The sequence below is a fragment of the Henckelia pumila genome, chromosome 4 (genome assembly GCF_033568475.1).
Source record: "Henckelia pumila isolate YLH828 chromosome 4, ASM3356847v2, whole genome shotgun sequence".
NCBI classification, from domain to species: domain Eukaryota; kingdom Viridiplantae; phylum Streptophyta; class Magnoliopsida; order Lamiales; family Gesneriaceae; genus Henckelia; species Henckelia pumila.
In genome coordinates, this window is record NC_133123.1 from 144,203,216 (window position 1) to 144,220,957 (window position 17,742).

A 17,742-nucleotide genomic window follows, 5' to 3' on the forward strand; every position below is an offset into this window, starting at 1 on the left:
AAAACCCAAGGCAAGGAATCTGTAAATACCCAAATATAATACAACCAAATCGAATAGTTGTATCAATCCCATAACAACAGAATAAAACCTAGGCGAAGCTCCAGCTGGCCAACCACTGCCTAGCCCCTCTTGGATCCACCCGCCTCATCCAATCGCAAACCTGCCCCATGGAATAGGGTGTCCAGAAACACAGAGTACGAGACGCGAGCATAAAACGCTCAGTACGAGAGTATGACTATACATGCATGCAAAGTGAACTCCCTATAAACTCGAGGTCAAAGATCAAATAACAGAGACAGACCGGACCCTGGTATGTAGCACGTTGTGCCGTTGCTTCAGGAGGTGGCTCCCATACCATAATACCAGTGGATTTACCGGACCCAAAGCCATGGAAGTCCATCCACTAACAGGATAGGGTACAACCCTACTAATATACATCTCGAAGGAGATGGCTCAATATGCAAATGAATGCAGCGTAAATCATGACATATAAATCATGCAGTCACATAATACATGCATACTCAGTCAGGATATCTCGAACAGTACTTTCGTACCTCAAATCAGTGCAAGCTCTACCAACTCTAGGTCTACGCCTATAGTCTGCTCTACACTGCCAAATGATACTACTATCATTAAAGTTCTCTAAAAGCCTTAACTAAGCTATTGCATACTCCTAAATATTTATAGGAAGCAAAAGCTATACATTCGTCCGTCGTTAGCCCTTTGATGTCGAGTGCCTCAAAACTAGGACACAGCTCCGCTACGACGCCTGGATCGCTATGCCACTTCCGGATTCCCCACGGGACGCCTAGAATTCCCTAGATCTGAGTTAGAAGGCTAAGGAATTGAGAGAGAAGAGAGGAATTGGTGCACTCAAATGTGAGCTCGGCACCCCTTATTTATAGACGACGATCGGAACCTCCGTTCCTCGATTGGAACGTCCGATCACGATCAAAACGTCCGATCCCGACATCGGAGCTTCCAATCTCACTTATCTGCCATGTGTCAAAATCTCACTGGTTGACTTCGGATAGAGGTGATCGGAACTTCAGATCCTGATCGGAGCTTCCGATCCTGCCACACGTCATGCCTGACGTAATTCAATCGGAGCTTCCGATCGCTCCTTTGGAGCTTTCGATCCTGTTCGGAGCTTCCGAACTCACCTTCGGAGCTTCCGATCTTGTCCTGAGCTTCCGATCCTGCCTTCGGAGCTTCCGAACCCTTCCCAAGTAATTTTATGATTAATTCCTTAATCATTGATTTTGGTTACGGGCTACTACAAATATTCCCAGTAAAAGAGACTAGCATACAATATCACTTAATATATCAAAACATGATATATAATCAAATTCCACATATACCTCAAGTAATTCATTCGATTGCGGAATTAAAATGATATGCATGACTTTAAAACTTCTGGATTATCAGACTCAGATAATTAAAAGGAATTCTTCTTTCTTTCTTTGGTCTGGGATCCCGAGGTTAAAATATCCAACAATCACACCGAACTCCCCTTTCGAGGTGGACGAGGTATATTTTAATCCTCTAGACTCTAGGGCATTATAGTGAGTTAATCGACACTTGTAGTAAATCGCCTACCAAGGCCACTCAACTATAATCTCCAGATCGTCTAATTCAAAATGAATAATCAATTGGCTCAAAATGAATGCATATGAAATCTCATGCATTCAATTATCAATTCAATCATAAGTTCAAATAAGCATAAAAACATGCAATATGTGATTTTTTCTAGGACACTCGAATCAATCCGGATTCAAGTTAATCGTCCTATTTCATTCCAAAGTCATCTTATACCTCTTCTCGTCGTTTCACACTCTTCAATCTGTAAAGCAATAAATCCTCATTTCAATATCAACTCAAGTTCATCAATCGATTTAGAAAGACATCGAAACTATACCGGCTCAACTCTTCCAAACTGACAAAAGCTGCAACTCTAGCAACTCCAAGGACTCCCAATCAATCTATCAGAAGAAGTCACAGATCAATATCTACATCAATACTCAATCAAACTCGATACGATCAAAACATCGAAACGATATCCAAAACTCAAACTGACGGCATAACGACTGTAAACTGATCAAATCGGAAACACAGGCAGCAGGATATCAATTCAATATAATAATTCCGATCCTCAAACATCATATCCAACACAATACCAACACATCTAAAAAATCAGATCTTCGAAAATAATAAGAAAATTCATATCAAATCTGATCGTCGTTAGATCTTCGAACCGTCTTAGATATACTGTCACCGCTATCTAATAATCATCCTCTCCGAATATAAATTAATTCTAACAACATTCAAAAATTCAAACCTCTCAGAATTGAGATAAACTTACATCCAAACGGAGCACTCGAAGCTGTGATCGTAGATATCAAGTCAGAATTCAATTCTATCGGACGGATTGAGCTAGAATCAAAATCACAAAAGCTTGGAAGCTTTTTGATCGCCTAAAATGGTGAAGGAACGTTGTGGAGAGGATGATGGAGTGATACAAGGACTTAGTCAAAGTTCAAGTATATAACAAAACTCAATTTTGCGTTTTAGTCCCTGAAATTTCTGAAAATTGCAAAAAGGTCCCTGATTAATAAAAATCGGCTCTCGAATTCTAAAATCACTTAATATCTCAAATAACATCAAATAAGATAAAAACGGGGCGTTACAGGATTCATGTATATCTTTTTCTTCCTAAAAATATTTAGAAGTATGCAATAACTTAGTTAAAGCTTTTAGAGCATAAATATTGATGCATGAGTATTTTCATTGTAGAGTTGGTGATAGGCGTGAAACCTAGAGTGGGACTCCTAGGACTGCCTTTAGAAAGGTACGTAAGTACTGACTGGGATTTCCAGCGGGTATGCATGTTATATGTTGCATTTATGTGTCATAATTGCATGTTTATGTTATGCTACACGTGCATACATCTTGATTAGCCGGTATTATTGGCTTACCCAGTATAGGGGTTGTTCAGCCCCATTGCATGTGTGGATGGATACCATGGTTAATTTTGGTTCCGAATATGTCCACGGGTTATATGACATGGGAGCCACCTCGTGATGCGATGCCCTAGCGTGTTACATTCCATGACGCCTAGACTGAGCAGGATATTTTCCCAGTATGACACCTTGATTTACATATGCATGCATCATGTTTGTATGTTACCCGTACTAGCGTATTAAGCTTAAAGCTCACATCCAGTGTTTTGTTGTTGTTTGGATACCCCATTCGACGGGGCAGTTACAGGTGCAGGTAGTGCGCCTAGAGACTCGGAGTAGTCGGTGACCAGGAAGAGGCAGCATGTGAGACCTCGTTTCTAATCCACTAAAATCAGAGAAGCGAGCGATATGTAAACAAGAAACCAATAATTTATATTTTTTTTAAAAGGAGGCTCGCGCGCCCGCGCCTAAGCCCCGCAATTACAAGCGCGCCCGCGCCTAAAGCCGTGCGCCCGCGCTTATGCTGCGCAAAGACTAGCGCGCCCGCGCTCTAAATAAGAGCGCCCGCGCCCAAACCTCGCAAGGAGGCCGCGCCAACAAACGCGCGCCCGCGCCGTTTCCTCGCCCAGAAAAGTGAAAGCACTGAAATTTACCCAATCAAAACCTAAACACTTGCATTAAGAGTATTTGACATGCCAAAACAATACAAGAAAGGTTTAGGAAAGAGAAACATTCAATATGGTAGTACCTACATCGATTCTTGTTTACAAAACAATTACGAGAAGTTCGAATAACTAAACATGTTCGCAAAACATAACTAGGTTGACATGCTGATTCGACTTCTAAACGAGTCTCACTTCTATCTCTTGCTCTGGACGTTAACCAGGTCTATGCTGACTTGATCCTGCCCTTCCTGTTGCCAAGTACACATAAAAAAACAAAGCAACAGCCGGATAACTGGTGAGAATGATAATCCTAGAAAAAGCAACATATCAAGTAATACAACAATAACCATGCTTTCAAGACAACAACACAATCAATAACAACGTAATGAAATGCATGTCTTTAAACCGGGATATCAAGTCTGATAAACAAAGGATTGCTGCTGTGCTTTTGGGATCCCGAGGATGAGATCATGTGACGACTCACCGACTCTCCCAATCGAGGTGGTGCCACATATCTCGCTCCTCTAGACTTTGAGCAACCATAATGAGTATGCTAGCACTAGGCGATACGACTACGACCTAGGCCACTCAATCATAGTTCCCAAACGTCCACACAAAAAGGGCGGTTCTGCCCGCTGAATCAACGTAGGCTCAAGATGAATGCAGAACAGAAACATAAACATAAGCCACATAAACAACTCAAATAACAACCCAAAATACATGTTCCACATGCTAGAACAAGTATTGATGCAATATGTGATTTGAAAGGGAAACTCGAGAACCAACTGTCCCGAGTATGCTATCCCGCTACGATGACTGCTTTTACCTTTCAATGTCGTAGATCCAACTCCGGAAAAGCTACAACAAAAGATTGTATCAACAACTATACAACCTAAACAACAACAACGGTTCAAGGTAAAACTCTTTACCGATATTCGTCCAACTCTTGACGATCAAAATGTTGTTAACTCTGGCTTGACAAACTCCAAACGAATCTGTCCAGATGAAATACAAGATCAATAACCAAGATCAACTTACAATACAAGTTCAACAACTTCAAAAACGGTTCAAATCTCCAAAACTCAAACCGATGGCATAACGGCTATAACTGAACAACCCGACAATGCAGACAGCAGTTCAATAGCGATATAACCTCAAACAATGCTAAGACAACCAAACAAAGCAAACCCATCAATCTCAAAATCCACATTTTCGAAAATGGCTTCCAAAAATCATAACAAATCCGAACGTCGCTCTAATTCAAAACCGACAGATAATAAACGATCAGAACTCTGTAGAGAACAACATACTCGAATCTCAAATGATTCTAACAACATCCAAAAACTATAATGTATCCGATCAAAGAAGAACTTACAATATAACGGAGCTCTCGCTGTAGTGATCGATAATCTGCCTTCAGAAATAATTTCCAACGGCCGGATCGAGCCCGGACTGAAATCTGGGAGCTTGGAGAAACGTTTAAAGCATTTCAATGGAGGGGAGGCGGCTAAAGGAAGGTGATGAATGAATAATACAAGTCATTTCCCTTATAAATATCTAATAAAACCGATATTTGCGTTTTAGTCCCTGAAAAATCCAAAATTTGCAAAATAGACCCTGATCAAAATCGAGTCGGCTCGTGAACTCTGTAATCTTCGATTAACTCAAATAAACTTATTTAAGATAAAAATGGGGCGTTACAATTCTCCCCCACTAAGAAGAGATTTCGTCCTCGAAATCAACAAGAACCACAACTCATAAGATAGAATAAAGAACTAAAGACAGTAAGAAGAACTCACGTCATCCGAATAACTCCGAAAATCGTTGTCTCATGTTAGATTCTGTCTCCCAAGTCGCTTCCTCGATGCCGTGACGGCTCCACTACACTTTCACTAACGGGATCGACTTGGTTCTGAGTTGTTTCTCCTTCCGATCAAGGATCTGAATCGGTCGCTTAAAGTAGCTCAGAGTCTCGTCTAACTCGGCTTCGTCAGGCTGAAGGATATGAGAAATATCTGGTTGATACTTTCGCAGCATAGAGACGTGAAAAACTTCGTGAATACCAGATAAAGACGGAAGAAGTGCAAGTCTGTAGGCAAGATCGCCTATCTTCTCGAGAATCTCGTACGGCCCGATGAATCTCGAAGATAACTTCCCTCTCTTACCGAATCTGACAGTGCCTCTGAAAGGTGAAATCTTCAGAAAGACTCGGTCTCCCTGATCAAAACTCAGAGGTCTACGCCTGACATTCGCATACTTCGCCCGTCTATCTTGAGCTGACTTCATTCTGGTCTGAATGATCTTAACCTGCTCTGCCATATCTCTAAGAATCTCCGGTCCCAAATCTGGTGACTCGGACAATTCATCCCAAAACAACGGAGATCGGCACTTTCTACCATACAAAGCCTCAAAAGGCGCCATACCGATACTCGCTTGGAAGCTGTTGTTGTAAGAAAACTCGACAAGAGGCAAAGAATCCTGCCAACTAGTGCCAAAGTTTAGCACTACCGCTCGCAGCATATCCTCTAACGTCTGGATAGTCCGCTCTGACTGTCCATCGGTCTGAGGATGATAAGCTGTACTCAGATGCAATCGAGTACCAAGTGCCCCCTGAAGACTGTGCCAGAAGTGAGAAGTGAATCTAGGATCTCTGTCTGAAACGATCGACTTCGGCACACCATGCAGTCTCACAACATTGCTAACATACAACTCAGCCATCTGATCATGACTATACGTCATCCTGTACGGAATAAAACACGCAGACTTCGTCAATCGGTCGATCACTACCCAAATGGCATCGCATCCTCGAATGGATCGTGGTAGCTTCGTGACGAAATCCATGGAAATGTGATCCCACTTCCATTCAGGAACAGATAGACTGTGCAACAGACCTCCTGGTCGCTTCCGTTCTGCTTTCACCTGCTGACAATTCAAACACCGAGATACAAACCTCGCTATGTCGCTCTTCATTCTCTTCCAACTGAATCTTCAAATCGTTGTACATCTTACGACCCCCAGGATGAATACTAAACCGACTGCAATGAGCCTCTCGAAGAATACGCTGCCTCAACTCCGAAATATCAGGCACAACAATACGATTATTCACATACAGTACATCATCTCTAACCTGGAATTCAGACTGATGCCCAGATCTGACTTTCTCTACTAAAACCAGAATGCTCGGCTCAGACTTCTGTGCTTCTCTGATTGCAACAAACAACTCCGGTTCGGCTTGAATAGCAAACACTCTGATAGTCTCCATATCTGTTTCAAACTCTAAACCAGAAGTGCAACAATCATCGATCAACTGAGAAACACCAATAGTAGAAAGAGATAAGGAACAAAGCTTTCGGCTCAAGGCATCTGCAACTGCATTCGACTTCCCCGGATAATACTTGATTTCACAGTCGAAATCCTTCAACAGGTCTAACCATCTTATCTGTCTCATATTCAGCTCTGCCTATGAAAACAAGTACTTAAGGCTCTTATGGTCAGAAAAGATCTCGAAAGACTCACCATAAAGATAGTGACGCCAGATCTTCAGAGCAAAGACGATCGCAGCTAGTTCAAGATCATGAACCGGATAACGAGTCTCGTGCGGTTTCAGCTGTCTCGATGCATACGCTATCACATGCTTATGCTGCATAAGAACACAACCCAAGCCTCGGTTAGAAGCATCACAATAGACTGTGAAACCTCCAGTACCCTTCGGAATAGAAATAATTGGAGCACTGGTCAGTCTCCTCTTCAGATCAACAAAGCTAGCCTCACAATCTGCAGTCCAGACAAAAGGCGCATTCTTCTGAGTCAGCTGGGTAATAGGCTTGGCAATAGACGAGAAACCCTCGATGAAACGATGGTAATAACCAGCTAAACCCATGAAGCTTCGGATCTCCGGCACTGAAGTAGGTCTAGGCCAATTCATAACCGATTCAATCTTGCTGGGATCGACAGAAATCCAATCTTCAGAAATAATATGACCGAGAAAGACAACTCGATCTAACCAGAATTCACACTTAGACAGCTTGGCAAACAACTGCTCAGCTCGTAAAATCTGGAGTACGGTCCTCAAGTGCTATGCATGGTCAGTACGATTCTTCGATTAGATAAGAATATCATCGATAAAGATAATGACGAACTCATCTAAAAAACGCTGAAAGATACGGTTCATCAAACCCATAAAAACCGCTGGAGCGTTAGTCAAACCGAACGGCATGACTATAAACTCAAAATGACCATACCTCGTTCTGAATGCGGTCTTAGGAACGTCTTCCTCTCGCACTCTCAACTGGTGATAACCTGACCTCAGATCAATATTAGAGTAGACAGAAGAACCCTGCAGTTGATCAAAAAGGTCATCTATTCGGGGTAAAGGATACCTGTTCTTAACTGTAGCCTGATTCAATTGGCGGTAGTCGATACAAAGCCGCATAGAACCATCCTTCTTCCGAACAAAAAGCACAGGAGCACCCCAAGGCGATACACTAGGCCTGATGTATCCCTTGGCAATCAAATCCTCAAGCTGCTCCTTCAACTCTCTCAATTCAATAAGTGACATACGATAAGGATCTTTTGAAATAGGTTGAGTACCTGGCACTAAGTCAATGCTGAATTCAACCTCTCGAATGGGTGGCAATCCAGGAACATCTTCCGGAAACACATCAGCAAAATCTCTAACCACTGATAAGTCAACCAAAGCTGGGCTAGATTTCAGTACATCAACCGCATAAACCAAAAATCCTTCTGCACCTCTCTGTAACAAACGAGTCATAGATAACACTGAAATCAAAGGAATTCTAGATCGAGAATCCTTACCAAAGAATTTCCACTCGTCTGCCATTTCAGGTCTGAACCTGACAACCTTCAGAAAACAATCAAATGTTGCCCTGTACTTGGTCAAAGCATCTATACCGACAATACAATAAAAATCTGACAACCCAAGCACAATACAGTCGAATTCTAACAAATTTCCCTCAAAACAAAGTTCACAGTTCCTGACTAGTCTGACAGAAACAATTCCTCCACCCAAAGGTGAAGTAACAGCTACTACTGTAGGAAACAATTCAGTTGTCAAAGCATGCAATAACACAAATTTCTCAGAGATAAAGGAATGGGAAGCACCTGTATCTATCAAGACATAAGTAGAATAACTGAAAATCGAACAGTTACCTGCTATAACATCATCAGGTGCTGCTTGAGCCTGATCCTCTGTCAGAGCAAAGACTCGTGCTTGCTGTCTCGGAGGCTGGTTCGCACTAGTGCTACCTCCCTATCTGTTATGCTGTTGCTGAGGTTGGAAAGAGTGCACTGCAGACGACTGCCTCTCCGGCTGAGCTGCAGGTCTAGAAGAACTCCCACTCTGAGCTCTATCTCTATTACGTTGAGGGCACACTTTAGAGAAGTGTCCCGGTTGCTGACATGTGTTACAATTACCGAAGACTCCCACACACTGATCCGGTGAGTGTCTTCCCCCACACTTGCTGCAGTACAAGGCTGAAGATCCAGAACTCTGTCCGGAACCGAATTGCTTCGAACCACTGGAACTCGAAGAACTGTTCGCCTGCCTCTTGAACTGTTTACCTCTTGCTTTGAACTGATCTTTTCTGTTTCCCCCACTGTTTCCACCTTCATACCTTTGCTGCTGGTTTTGATGCTGCGGTGGCTGATTCTGATACTGAGATGGTGGGTTCAGATACTGTATCTGTTGCTGAGGTGCTACCTGGTTACCTCTTTGCCTCCACAAGCCTGCTTCCGCTCCCTTTGCGTAATTCATAGCATCCGCAAAGTTGTTAGGCCTGTTGGTGTTTACCAACGTGAAGACGTCGGGGTTCAAACCATTGATGAACTGATCTGCCTTAGCTTCTTCATCTTCAGCAATTAGCGGTGCAAAACGCAACAGACTATCGAACTTAGCCACGTACTCTTCAATGTTCAGATTCCCTTGCCTCAGATTGGCAAACTTTGCTCCCTTATCTTTGCGATACGAGATAGGGAAAAACCGCTTATAAAACTCAGATTTAAAAAGAGTCCAAGTAACTTCCGTACCTCTACTCTCCATTGCTTACTTTGTCATGATCCATCAGCTCTTAGCAACCCCACGTAGCTGATGAATGACTAACCTGATTCTGCGGTCATCTGTGTAATCAATGGAATCGAACAGCTGATCAATATCATCCAACCAACTCTCGCAGTCAACTGGATTTTCTGAACCCATCAATAACGGCGGATTGAACGACTGAAACCTCTTCAGCAAGGTTTCCATAGGCGTTGCTGAAGCATCCAACTGATCAAATTCAGTCCTAGCCTGCTCAGTCGCAGGGATAACTGGCGGTGTGTTTCTGTTTATCACTCGACGAGGACCCATCTGATAATCAAAGGTTAGGACACGAGATATCTCAATCGCTACAATCAGTGCCCTTACAACCGCTTGGAATACCGGATACCAGTCGGTAACAGAAACAGTTATATCTCAAGTAGATCATGCTTTATAAATTAAATCACATAACCATGTAATTCAATAATTCTCAATAATAAAGCATGCTCGCATGGAATTAAGTATAATTCAAACACATGCGAGGAGTCAATACACGCAGACTCGATCTACCCGCTCACTCTAGTTCGACCAAGAATCTTAACGCTCTGATACCACTTATTGTGAGACCTCGTTTCTAATCCACTAAAATCAGAGAAGCAAGCGATATGTAAACAAGAAACCAATAATTTATATTTTTTTTTAAAAGGAGGCTCGCGCGCCCGCGCCTAAGCCCCGCAATTACCAGCGCGCCCGCGCTTATGCTGCGCAAAGACTAGCGCGCCCGCGCTCTAAATAAGAGCGCCCGCGCCCAAACCTCACAAGGAGGCCGCGCGCCCGCGCCGTCCCCTCGCCCAGAAAAGTGAAAGCACTGAAATTTACCCAATCAAAACCTAAACACTTGCATTAAGAGTATTTGACATGCCAAAACAATACAAGAAAGGTTTAGGGAAGAGAAACATTCAATACGGTAGTACCTACATCGATTCTTGTTTACAAAACAATTACGAGAAGTTCGAATAACTAAACATGTTCGCAAAACATAACTAGGTTGACATGCTGATTTGACTTTTAAACGAGTCTCACTTCTATCTCTTGCTCTGGACGCTAACCAGGTCTATGCTGACTTGATCCTGCCCTTCCTGTTGCCAAGTACACATAAAAAAACAAAGCAATAGCCGGATAACCGGTGAGAATGATAATCCCAGAAAAAGCAACATATCAAGTAATACAACAATAACCATGCTTTCAAGACAACAACACAATCAATAACAATGTAATGAAATGCATGTCTTTAAACCGGGATATCAAGTCTGATAAACAAAGGATTGTTGTTGTGCTTTTGGGATCCCGAGGATGAGATCATGTGACGACTCACCGACTCTCCCAATCGAGGTGGTGCCACATATCTCGCTTCTCTAGACTTTGAGCAACCATAATGAGTATGCTAGCACTAGGCGATACGACTACGACCTAGGCCACTCAATCATAGTTCCCAAACGTCCACACAAAAAGGGAGGTTCTGCCCGCTGAATCAACGTAGGCTCAAGATGAATGCAGAATAGAAATATAAACATAAGCCACATAAACAACTCAAATAACAACCCAAAATACATGTTCCACATGCTAGAACAAGTATTGATGCAATATGTGATTTGAAAGGGAAACTCGAGAACCAACTGTCCCGAGTATGCTATCCCGCTACGATGACTGCTTTTACCTTTCAATGTCGTAGATCCAACTCCGGAAAAGCTACAACAAAAGATTGTATCAACAACTGTACAACCTAAACAACAACAACGGTTCAAGGTAAAACTCTTTACCGATATTCGTCCAACTCTTGACGATCAAAATGTTGTTAACTCTGGCTTGACAAACTCCAAACGAATCTGTCCAGATGAAATACAAGATCAATAACCAAGATCAACTTACAATACAAGTTCAACAACTTCAAAAACGGTTCAAATCTCCAAAACTCAAACCGACGGCATAACGGCTATAACTGAACAACCCGACAATGCAGACAGCAGTTCAATAGCGATATAACCTCAAATAATTCTAAGACAACCAAACAAAGCAAACCCATCAATCTCAAAATCCACATTTTCGAAAATGGCTTCCAAAAATCATAACAAATCCGAACGTCGCTCTAATTCAAAATCGACATATAATAAACGATCAGAACTCTGTAGAGAACAACATACTCGAATCTCAAACGATTCTAACAACATCCAAAAACTAGAATGTATCCGATCAAAGAAGAACTTACAATATAACGGAGCTCTCGCTGTAGTGATCGATAATCTGCCTTCAAAAATAATTTTCAACGGCCGGATCGAGCTCGGACTGAAATCTGGGAGCTTGGAGAAACGTTTAAAGCGTTTCAATGGAGGGGAGGCGGCTAAGGGAAGGTGATGAATGAATAATACAAGTCATTTCCCTTATAAATATCTAATAAAACCGATATTTGCGTTTTAGTCCCTGAAAAATCCAAAATTTGCAAAATAGACCCTGATCAAAATCGAGTCGGCTCGTGAACTCTGTAATCTCCGATTAACTCAAATAAACTCATTTAAGATAAAAAACGGGGCGTTACACAGCATGACTTAGCTTTAGGATTTTGTTAAGATTTAATTCGATTGGGTTGTATATCGAATTGTTTTATTAGTCGGTTGTATTCTGCCGACCAGCATTTATTTAAGCTTCTGCGTATATTTTTTGATTAGCGTTAATTGCATTCTTAATTAAGTACTAATATCTAATTAGTAGTAGATTCGGGTTGGGTAACTATACTATCGGTTCAGTTTGTTCATAGACAAGCAAACGTAACAACTCCTTTTTTTTTTTTTTGCTCAAGTTGCTCGTTTATATAATACTCTTTCTATTTTATTTGAGATTTCACACTTTTTCCTTGAACATTTAGATGATATTTATAATTAATTACATGATTAATGAAATTTCCTTAGAAAAAGAGAGAAAACATAACACAAATTAAGATGAAAATAAAATAATAATTAGTTTAAGGACAATGCTTTATGTATATAGACTCTTACATAGAGATGTACACACCTTATTAAATTAGGAAAGAATTTCAAATTTTTTTAAAATTTCTTTTTTTTTTCAACCTACAATTTTTGTCTTACTCAAATAAATTTTTAAGAAAATATTATTATTTTTTATTACTTGTACAATTAATTTTACTTAGTTCCACAAAAATAATTATTTTATAAAATTTTAACATATAATTATTAATTGAGTTAAAAAATAATAATTTTCTATTTTTTTATAGAAAATATATTTTAAAATTAAAATTTTAAATTTAAATTATATATAAGCGAGATTTATTATTATATATTTAAATTTATTATGAACAAAAAATATATATTTAAACTAAAATATATTTAATATTATTATGTGTAATAATTAATTATTTTGTTAAAAACAAAATAAAAATCAAATCATATAGGTTTATGTTGATCGTGTTAGTCGAGTTCGAGTCAATCACTATTGATTTATTCGGATTTGGTTTGAGAAATTTATAAAAAGTTTTTGTACTTATTTCTAGAATTAAGAAATAATTACTATATTTTTATATATTGTATGTTTGATAAAAAATATTGTATATTGTATAATAGATTTTAAACATGTAATAATTATTTTGTAAAACATTGATTTTTAAAAATAATTTTTATTGTGTGTAGTAAGTTTATTTTGAATTTTGTATACTTGGACTTTCAAATTTAAGTTATATAGAACTATATATATAAGTGAGATTTTGTTATTATGTATTTAAATCAAAATATATTAATTATTATTATGTGTATTTAATTATTTTGTTAAAAATTTTAAAAAATCAATATTTCGAGTCTAACATGAACCCCAAAAATCAACCTTAATCCGATAGTAACTGATCAACTTGGGTCGGGTTCAATTTTGAAACCCCTTAAAATTTCACAATAAATAATTAAATTAATAATAATAATATTTTCGGTTTGAGTTTTTTTGAAAAAGATAAACAATTGTAGGTTGAAAATAAAAATATTTTAAAAGAATTTGATATATTTTTTTGAGCAAGACAAAAAAATGTAAGTTGAAAAAAAAAAAATTTAAAAGAATTTGAAATTTTTTTCTAATTTAATAGGGCGTGTACACTTTTATGTAAAAGTCTATGTACATGCATTGTCCTTAGTTTAATTAACGAAAAATGATGCAACGCCCGCAAAAATTTGGAGAAATGGAAAGATACCGCAAAAGGTACGATGGAGGCCATAATTAACATTTTGTCCCCCCATACTTTTCTGAGGCCGTTGCATGTTCTCTTGTATTATTATTTTTGTTTTGTTTTGTTTTTTTATTTTCCCCAAAAATCATACTATATATCTCGTGTAATCTATATATGTCACGCATAAAACGCCAAAGAAATCCAGCGAAGCATTTATATAACATTAAAAGTTAGCCTCGCTCGAAGCACCGGTGTTATATTCTCTCTCATTCTCCGGCGACACTTTATTGCTTCTGCCCTTCTCTTCAACCCGCATTGCCGTAAATTATGGCGGATCTCAGCCTTTGGGCATCTGTTTTGGCTGCCCTTTTGGGCGTCCTCATTTTTTGTTATGGGTTGTCGAGCAAAAAGAAAGCAACCGAGGAGGAGCCTGGAGCTGCCACCACTACCACTACCACTACCGCCACCGTCGCGGATAATGGAGATCTCGGATTGAGGAATATCGGAGATGACGTCATCATCGTTGGTGCTGGTGTCGCCGGCGCTGCCCTCGCCCACACTCTCGGGAAGGTACATCGGTTTTCCTTCTTCGATTCGGTCGAGGTTTTGCTCTTTTTTATGGATGTGCGAACCGGGAATTGGTTTTTTCTGTCATGACCGTATGTCGATAAAAGTTTTTGCTTTTTTATTTTTTAAGCGATGTGCTGAAATTTTGAAGTTTGAATGTGCATATGAATCAATGCATGTTATGCATGTAAAAACAGGTTCTTTGAAATGAACTCCGATTCTTATTCTGCATATTTCCAAATCTTGATTTTCCATCTAACTTGTTAATGTCTGGGTGTTTCTTTTACTCTTATTAAATAATTATTGTTTGCAAAATTATTATTATTAATTTTTTTTACAGTTTCAGCAAATTATAATTCGGTGCTGTTTTATATTAAAATAATGATCATAATTCATAATAATAATAATAATGATGATCATAAAAGATATCTGAAAGAAAACAAGGAAACAAAATACTGATATTTGTTTCAAAATTTTCTATTCTTGAACCTACTCCAACAGAAAGATTAAACAGTAAAAGTTTCTGAACAACCTCCTTATAATTTGGTTGTAGGAAGGGCGTCAGGTGCGTGTGATTGAGAGAGATTTAACTGAGCCCGACCGAATCGTCGGAGAACTGCTGCAACCAGGTGGATACCTTAAATTGATCGAGTTGGGATTGGAAGGTAAATTCTGCATTTCTTTTGCTAACAAATTGTATATATATATGTACACACTGAGTGGTTTTCATAGTTATGTAATTGTTGAAAATGTGTTTTTGTTCTTAATAGACTGCGTGGAGAACATTGATGCTCAGAGAGTTTTTGGTTATGCTCTGCTCAAGGATGGAAAATCTACACGGCTTTCTTATCCTTTGGAAAAATTTCACTCCGATGTATCAGGAAGGAGCTTCCACAACGGACGCTTCATACAACGGATGCGTGAAAAAGCTGCATCTCTTCCTAAGTATGTCTTCTCCTCCCTGTTTTTTTCTGATGACTTTTCCGTCATTCTCTTTTTAATAAGGCCTAGGCCATGTGTTCTTTTCATAATTTCCTCTGCCCCACCAACTTCTGGGATTGATGGGGAATGAGACAGGAAAAAATGACTTTATTTAAAGTTTTAGTTTTTACTATCGTATTTGGAATTATTTATCATACATGAGGGAGTGAGGGATGTATCAAGGCTTACTATGGAGTCATTGTAAAGCATGTTATCATTGACGATGATTGAATGCCAGAAGTTTATTCTTCTTCAATATATGTATCAGCTGATGGAGGCAATTTTTGTCTCTTTTGTTTGCAGTGTTCGATTGGAGCAAGGAACTGTAGTGTCTCTCCTAGAAGAAAATGGGACTATTAAAGGGGTGGAGTACAAAACAAAATCTGGTGAAGAGTTGAAAGCTTATGCACCTCTGACCATCGTATGCGACGGATGCTTTTCTAACTTGCGTCGTTCTCTTTGTAGCCCAAAGGTAAATCTGCTGCAAGCTTTTGCTGTTTTGCTGATTCTCACCTCTAGTCCAATCATTTCTATTCCATTTTTGTTAGTTCAGTTAACACTCATTGTATCTGCATCAACAATTATATAACATTTAACTTGTTCGGGGTTTTCTGTCTCTGTTTTCTTTTGATCATTTACTTGTTATATTGTATATCATTCTGCTCGACAGGTTGATGTGCCGTCCTGTTTTGTTGGTTTGGTTTTGGAGAATTGCCAACTTCCATATGCAAATCACGGGCATGTTATCTTGGCCGATCCATCTCCTATCTTGTTCTACCCCATCAGCAGTACAGAGATTCGATGTCTGGTAGATGTTCCCGGTCAAAAAGTTCCCTCCATATCAAATGGTGAAATGGAGAAATATTTGAAGACTGTAGTTGCTCCTCAGGTATTATATACAATGCAAACACACACACGTATTATTCACTTATAATTATATGCCAAACATCTATTTATTTTCTTATTATTTTTGTAGGTCCCTCCTGAAATACACAATGCTTTCATCTCTGCGATCGAGAAAGGAAACATCAGGACAATGCCAAACAGGAGCATGCCGGCTGCTCCTCATCCCACTCCAGGAGCATTGCTTATGGGGGATGCATTTAACATGCGGCACCCTTTGACCGGTGGAGGAATGACTGTGGCTTTATCTGATATTGTTGTACTACGCAATCTACTGAGGCCACTGTGTGACCTTAATGATGCACCTGCTCTTTGCAAATATCTGGAATTGTTCTACACATTACGAAAGGTGAGTCAAATTACTATAATTTTTAGTCTATATCATTTGGCTATCTTACAGTATGATGCATTTACCTTTGGTCACGCGTTGTCCAATCTCCCCTAAAGAAATTTTTTAAATTTATTTGATTCCAAATGACTTTTTGAATGATGAATTCATTACCTCACCTGTATACAACCTGCAGCCAGTTGCCTCCACGATCAACACATTGGCAGGTGCACTTTACAAGGTCTTCAGTTCATCACCAGATCAAGCACGAAATGAGATGCGACAGGCGTGCTTCGACTATTTGAGCCTCGGGGGTGTTTTTTCAGATGGGCCAGTTTCTTTGCTTTCTGGTTTGAACCCTCGGCCACTGAGCTTGGTGTGCCACTTCTTTGCAGTGGCTATTTATGGGGTTGGTCGATTGTTACTCCCATTCCCTTCCCCCAAACGGATGTGGATCGGTGCTAGATTGATCTCGGTAAGTACATACTGACTCCATTATCATGTTCTTATCTTAATTGTCTCCAAAATTTCCATCTTTTTTATCTGTATTTGTGGAAACAGAGTGCTTCGGGAATAATCTATCCCATTATTAAGGCGGAAGGAGTTAGGCAAATGTTCTTTCCCGCGACTGTACCTGCTTATTACCGAGCTCCTCCTGCTATGTAAGTTTCGGATGTAAAAGCAGAGGGAACTGTGAGTTTCGGCGTTGGAGTGGTTTAAGATTAGTTGGTCAGATTTGTGCAACTTGTGGAATAGTTGCACTTGGGCTCCTCCTCGTCCTGTTTTCGGTTATGTGGTTGAATTGGTTTCGTTTCTTGAGTTCGGAAGTACATATGTTGTCCCTTTTGTAATGCCAGTATCTTTGTAGGAAACAGATTCCGGTTTTAGAATATGGAGCGAAGGGCCGGCAACTATTCCAATCATTGGCCCATGTTTGAATTCTGACGACTCCTACAAATTTTTAAATCTTTATTTTTTTCTAATTCTACCCAACTAATGTTTTTTTTATCCCATCGCTTGACGATATCGACAGTATAAAAGTAGAATGGCACGAGAGAAACAATCTTTTATTATAATAAAATAAG

At 39.6% G+C, this 17,742-nt stretch overlaps 1 protein-coding gene across 1 annotated transcript; it reads left to right on the forward strand.

Annotated features, from left to right (window-relative positions):
• Positions 1–14,078: 14,078 nt before the first annotated feature.
• LOC140864408 (squalene monooxygenase SE1-like) lies at positions 14,079–17,640 on the forward strand. The gene is made up of 8 exons (XM_073268580.1): positions 14,079–14,448; positions 14,999–15,110; positions 15,216–15,390; positions 15,730–15,898; positions 16,097–16,315; positions 16,403–16,678; positions 16,854–17,132; positions 17,219–17,640. The coding sequence occupies exons 1-8, from the start codon at positions 14,206–14,208 to the stop codon at positions 17,321–17,323; spliced, it is 1,578 nt and encodes a 525-aa protein (XP_073124681.1). The 5' UTR covers positions 14,079–14,205; the 3' UTR covers positions 17,324–17,640.
• Positions 17,641–17,742: the final 102 nt, after the last annotated feature.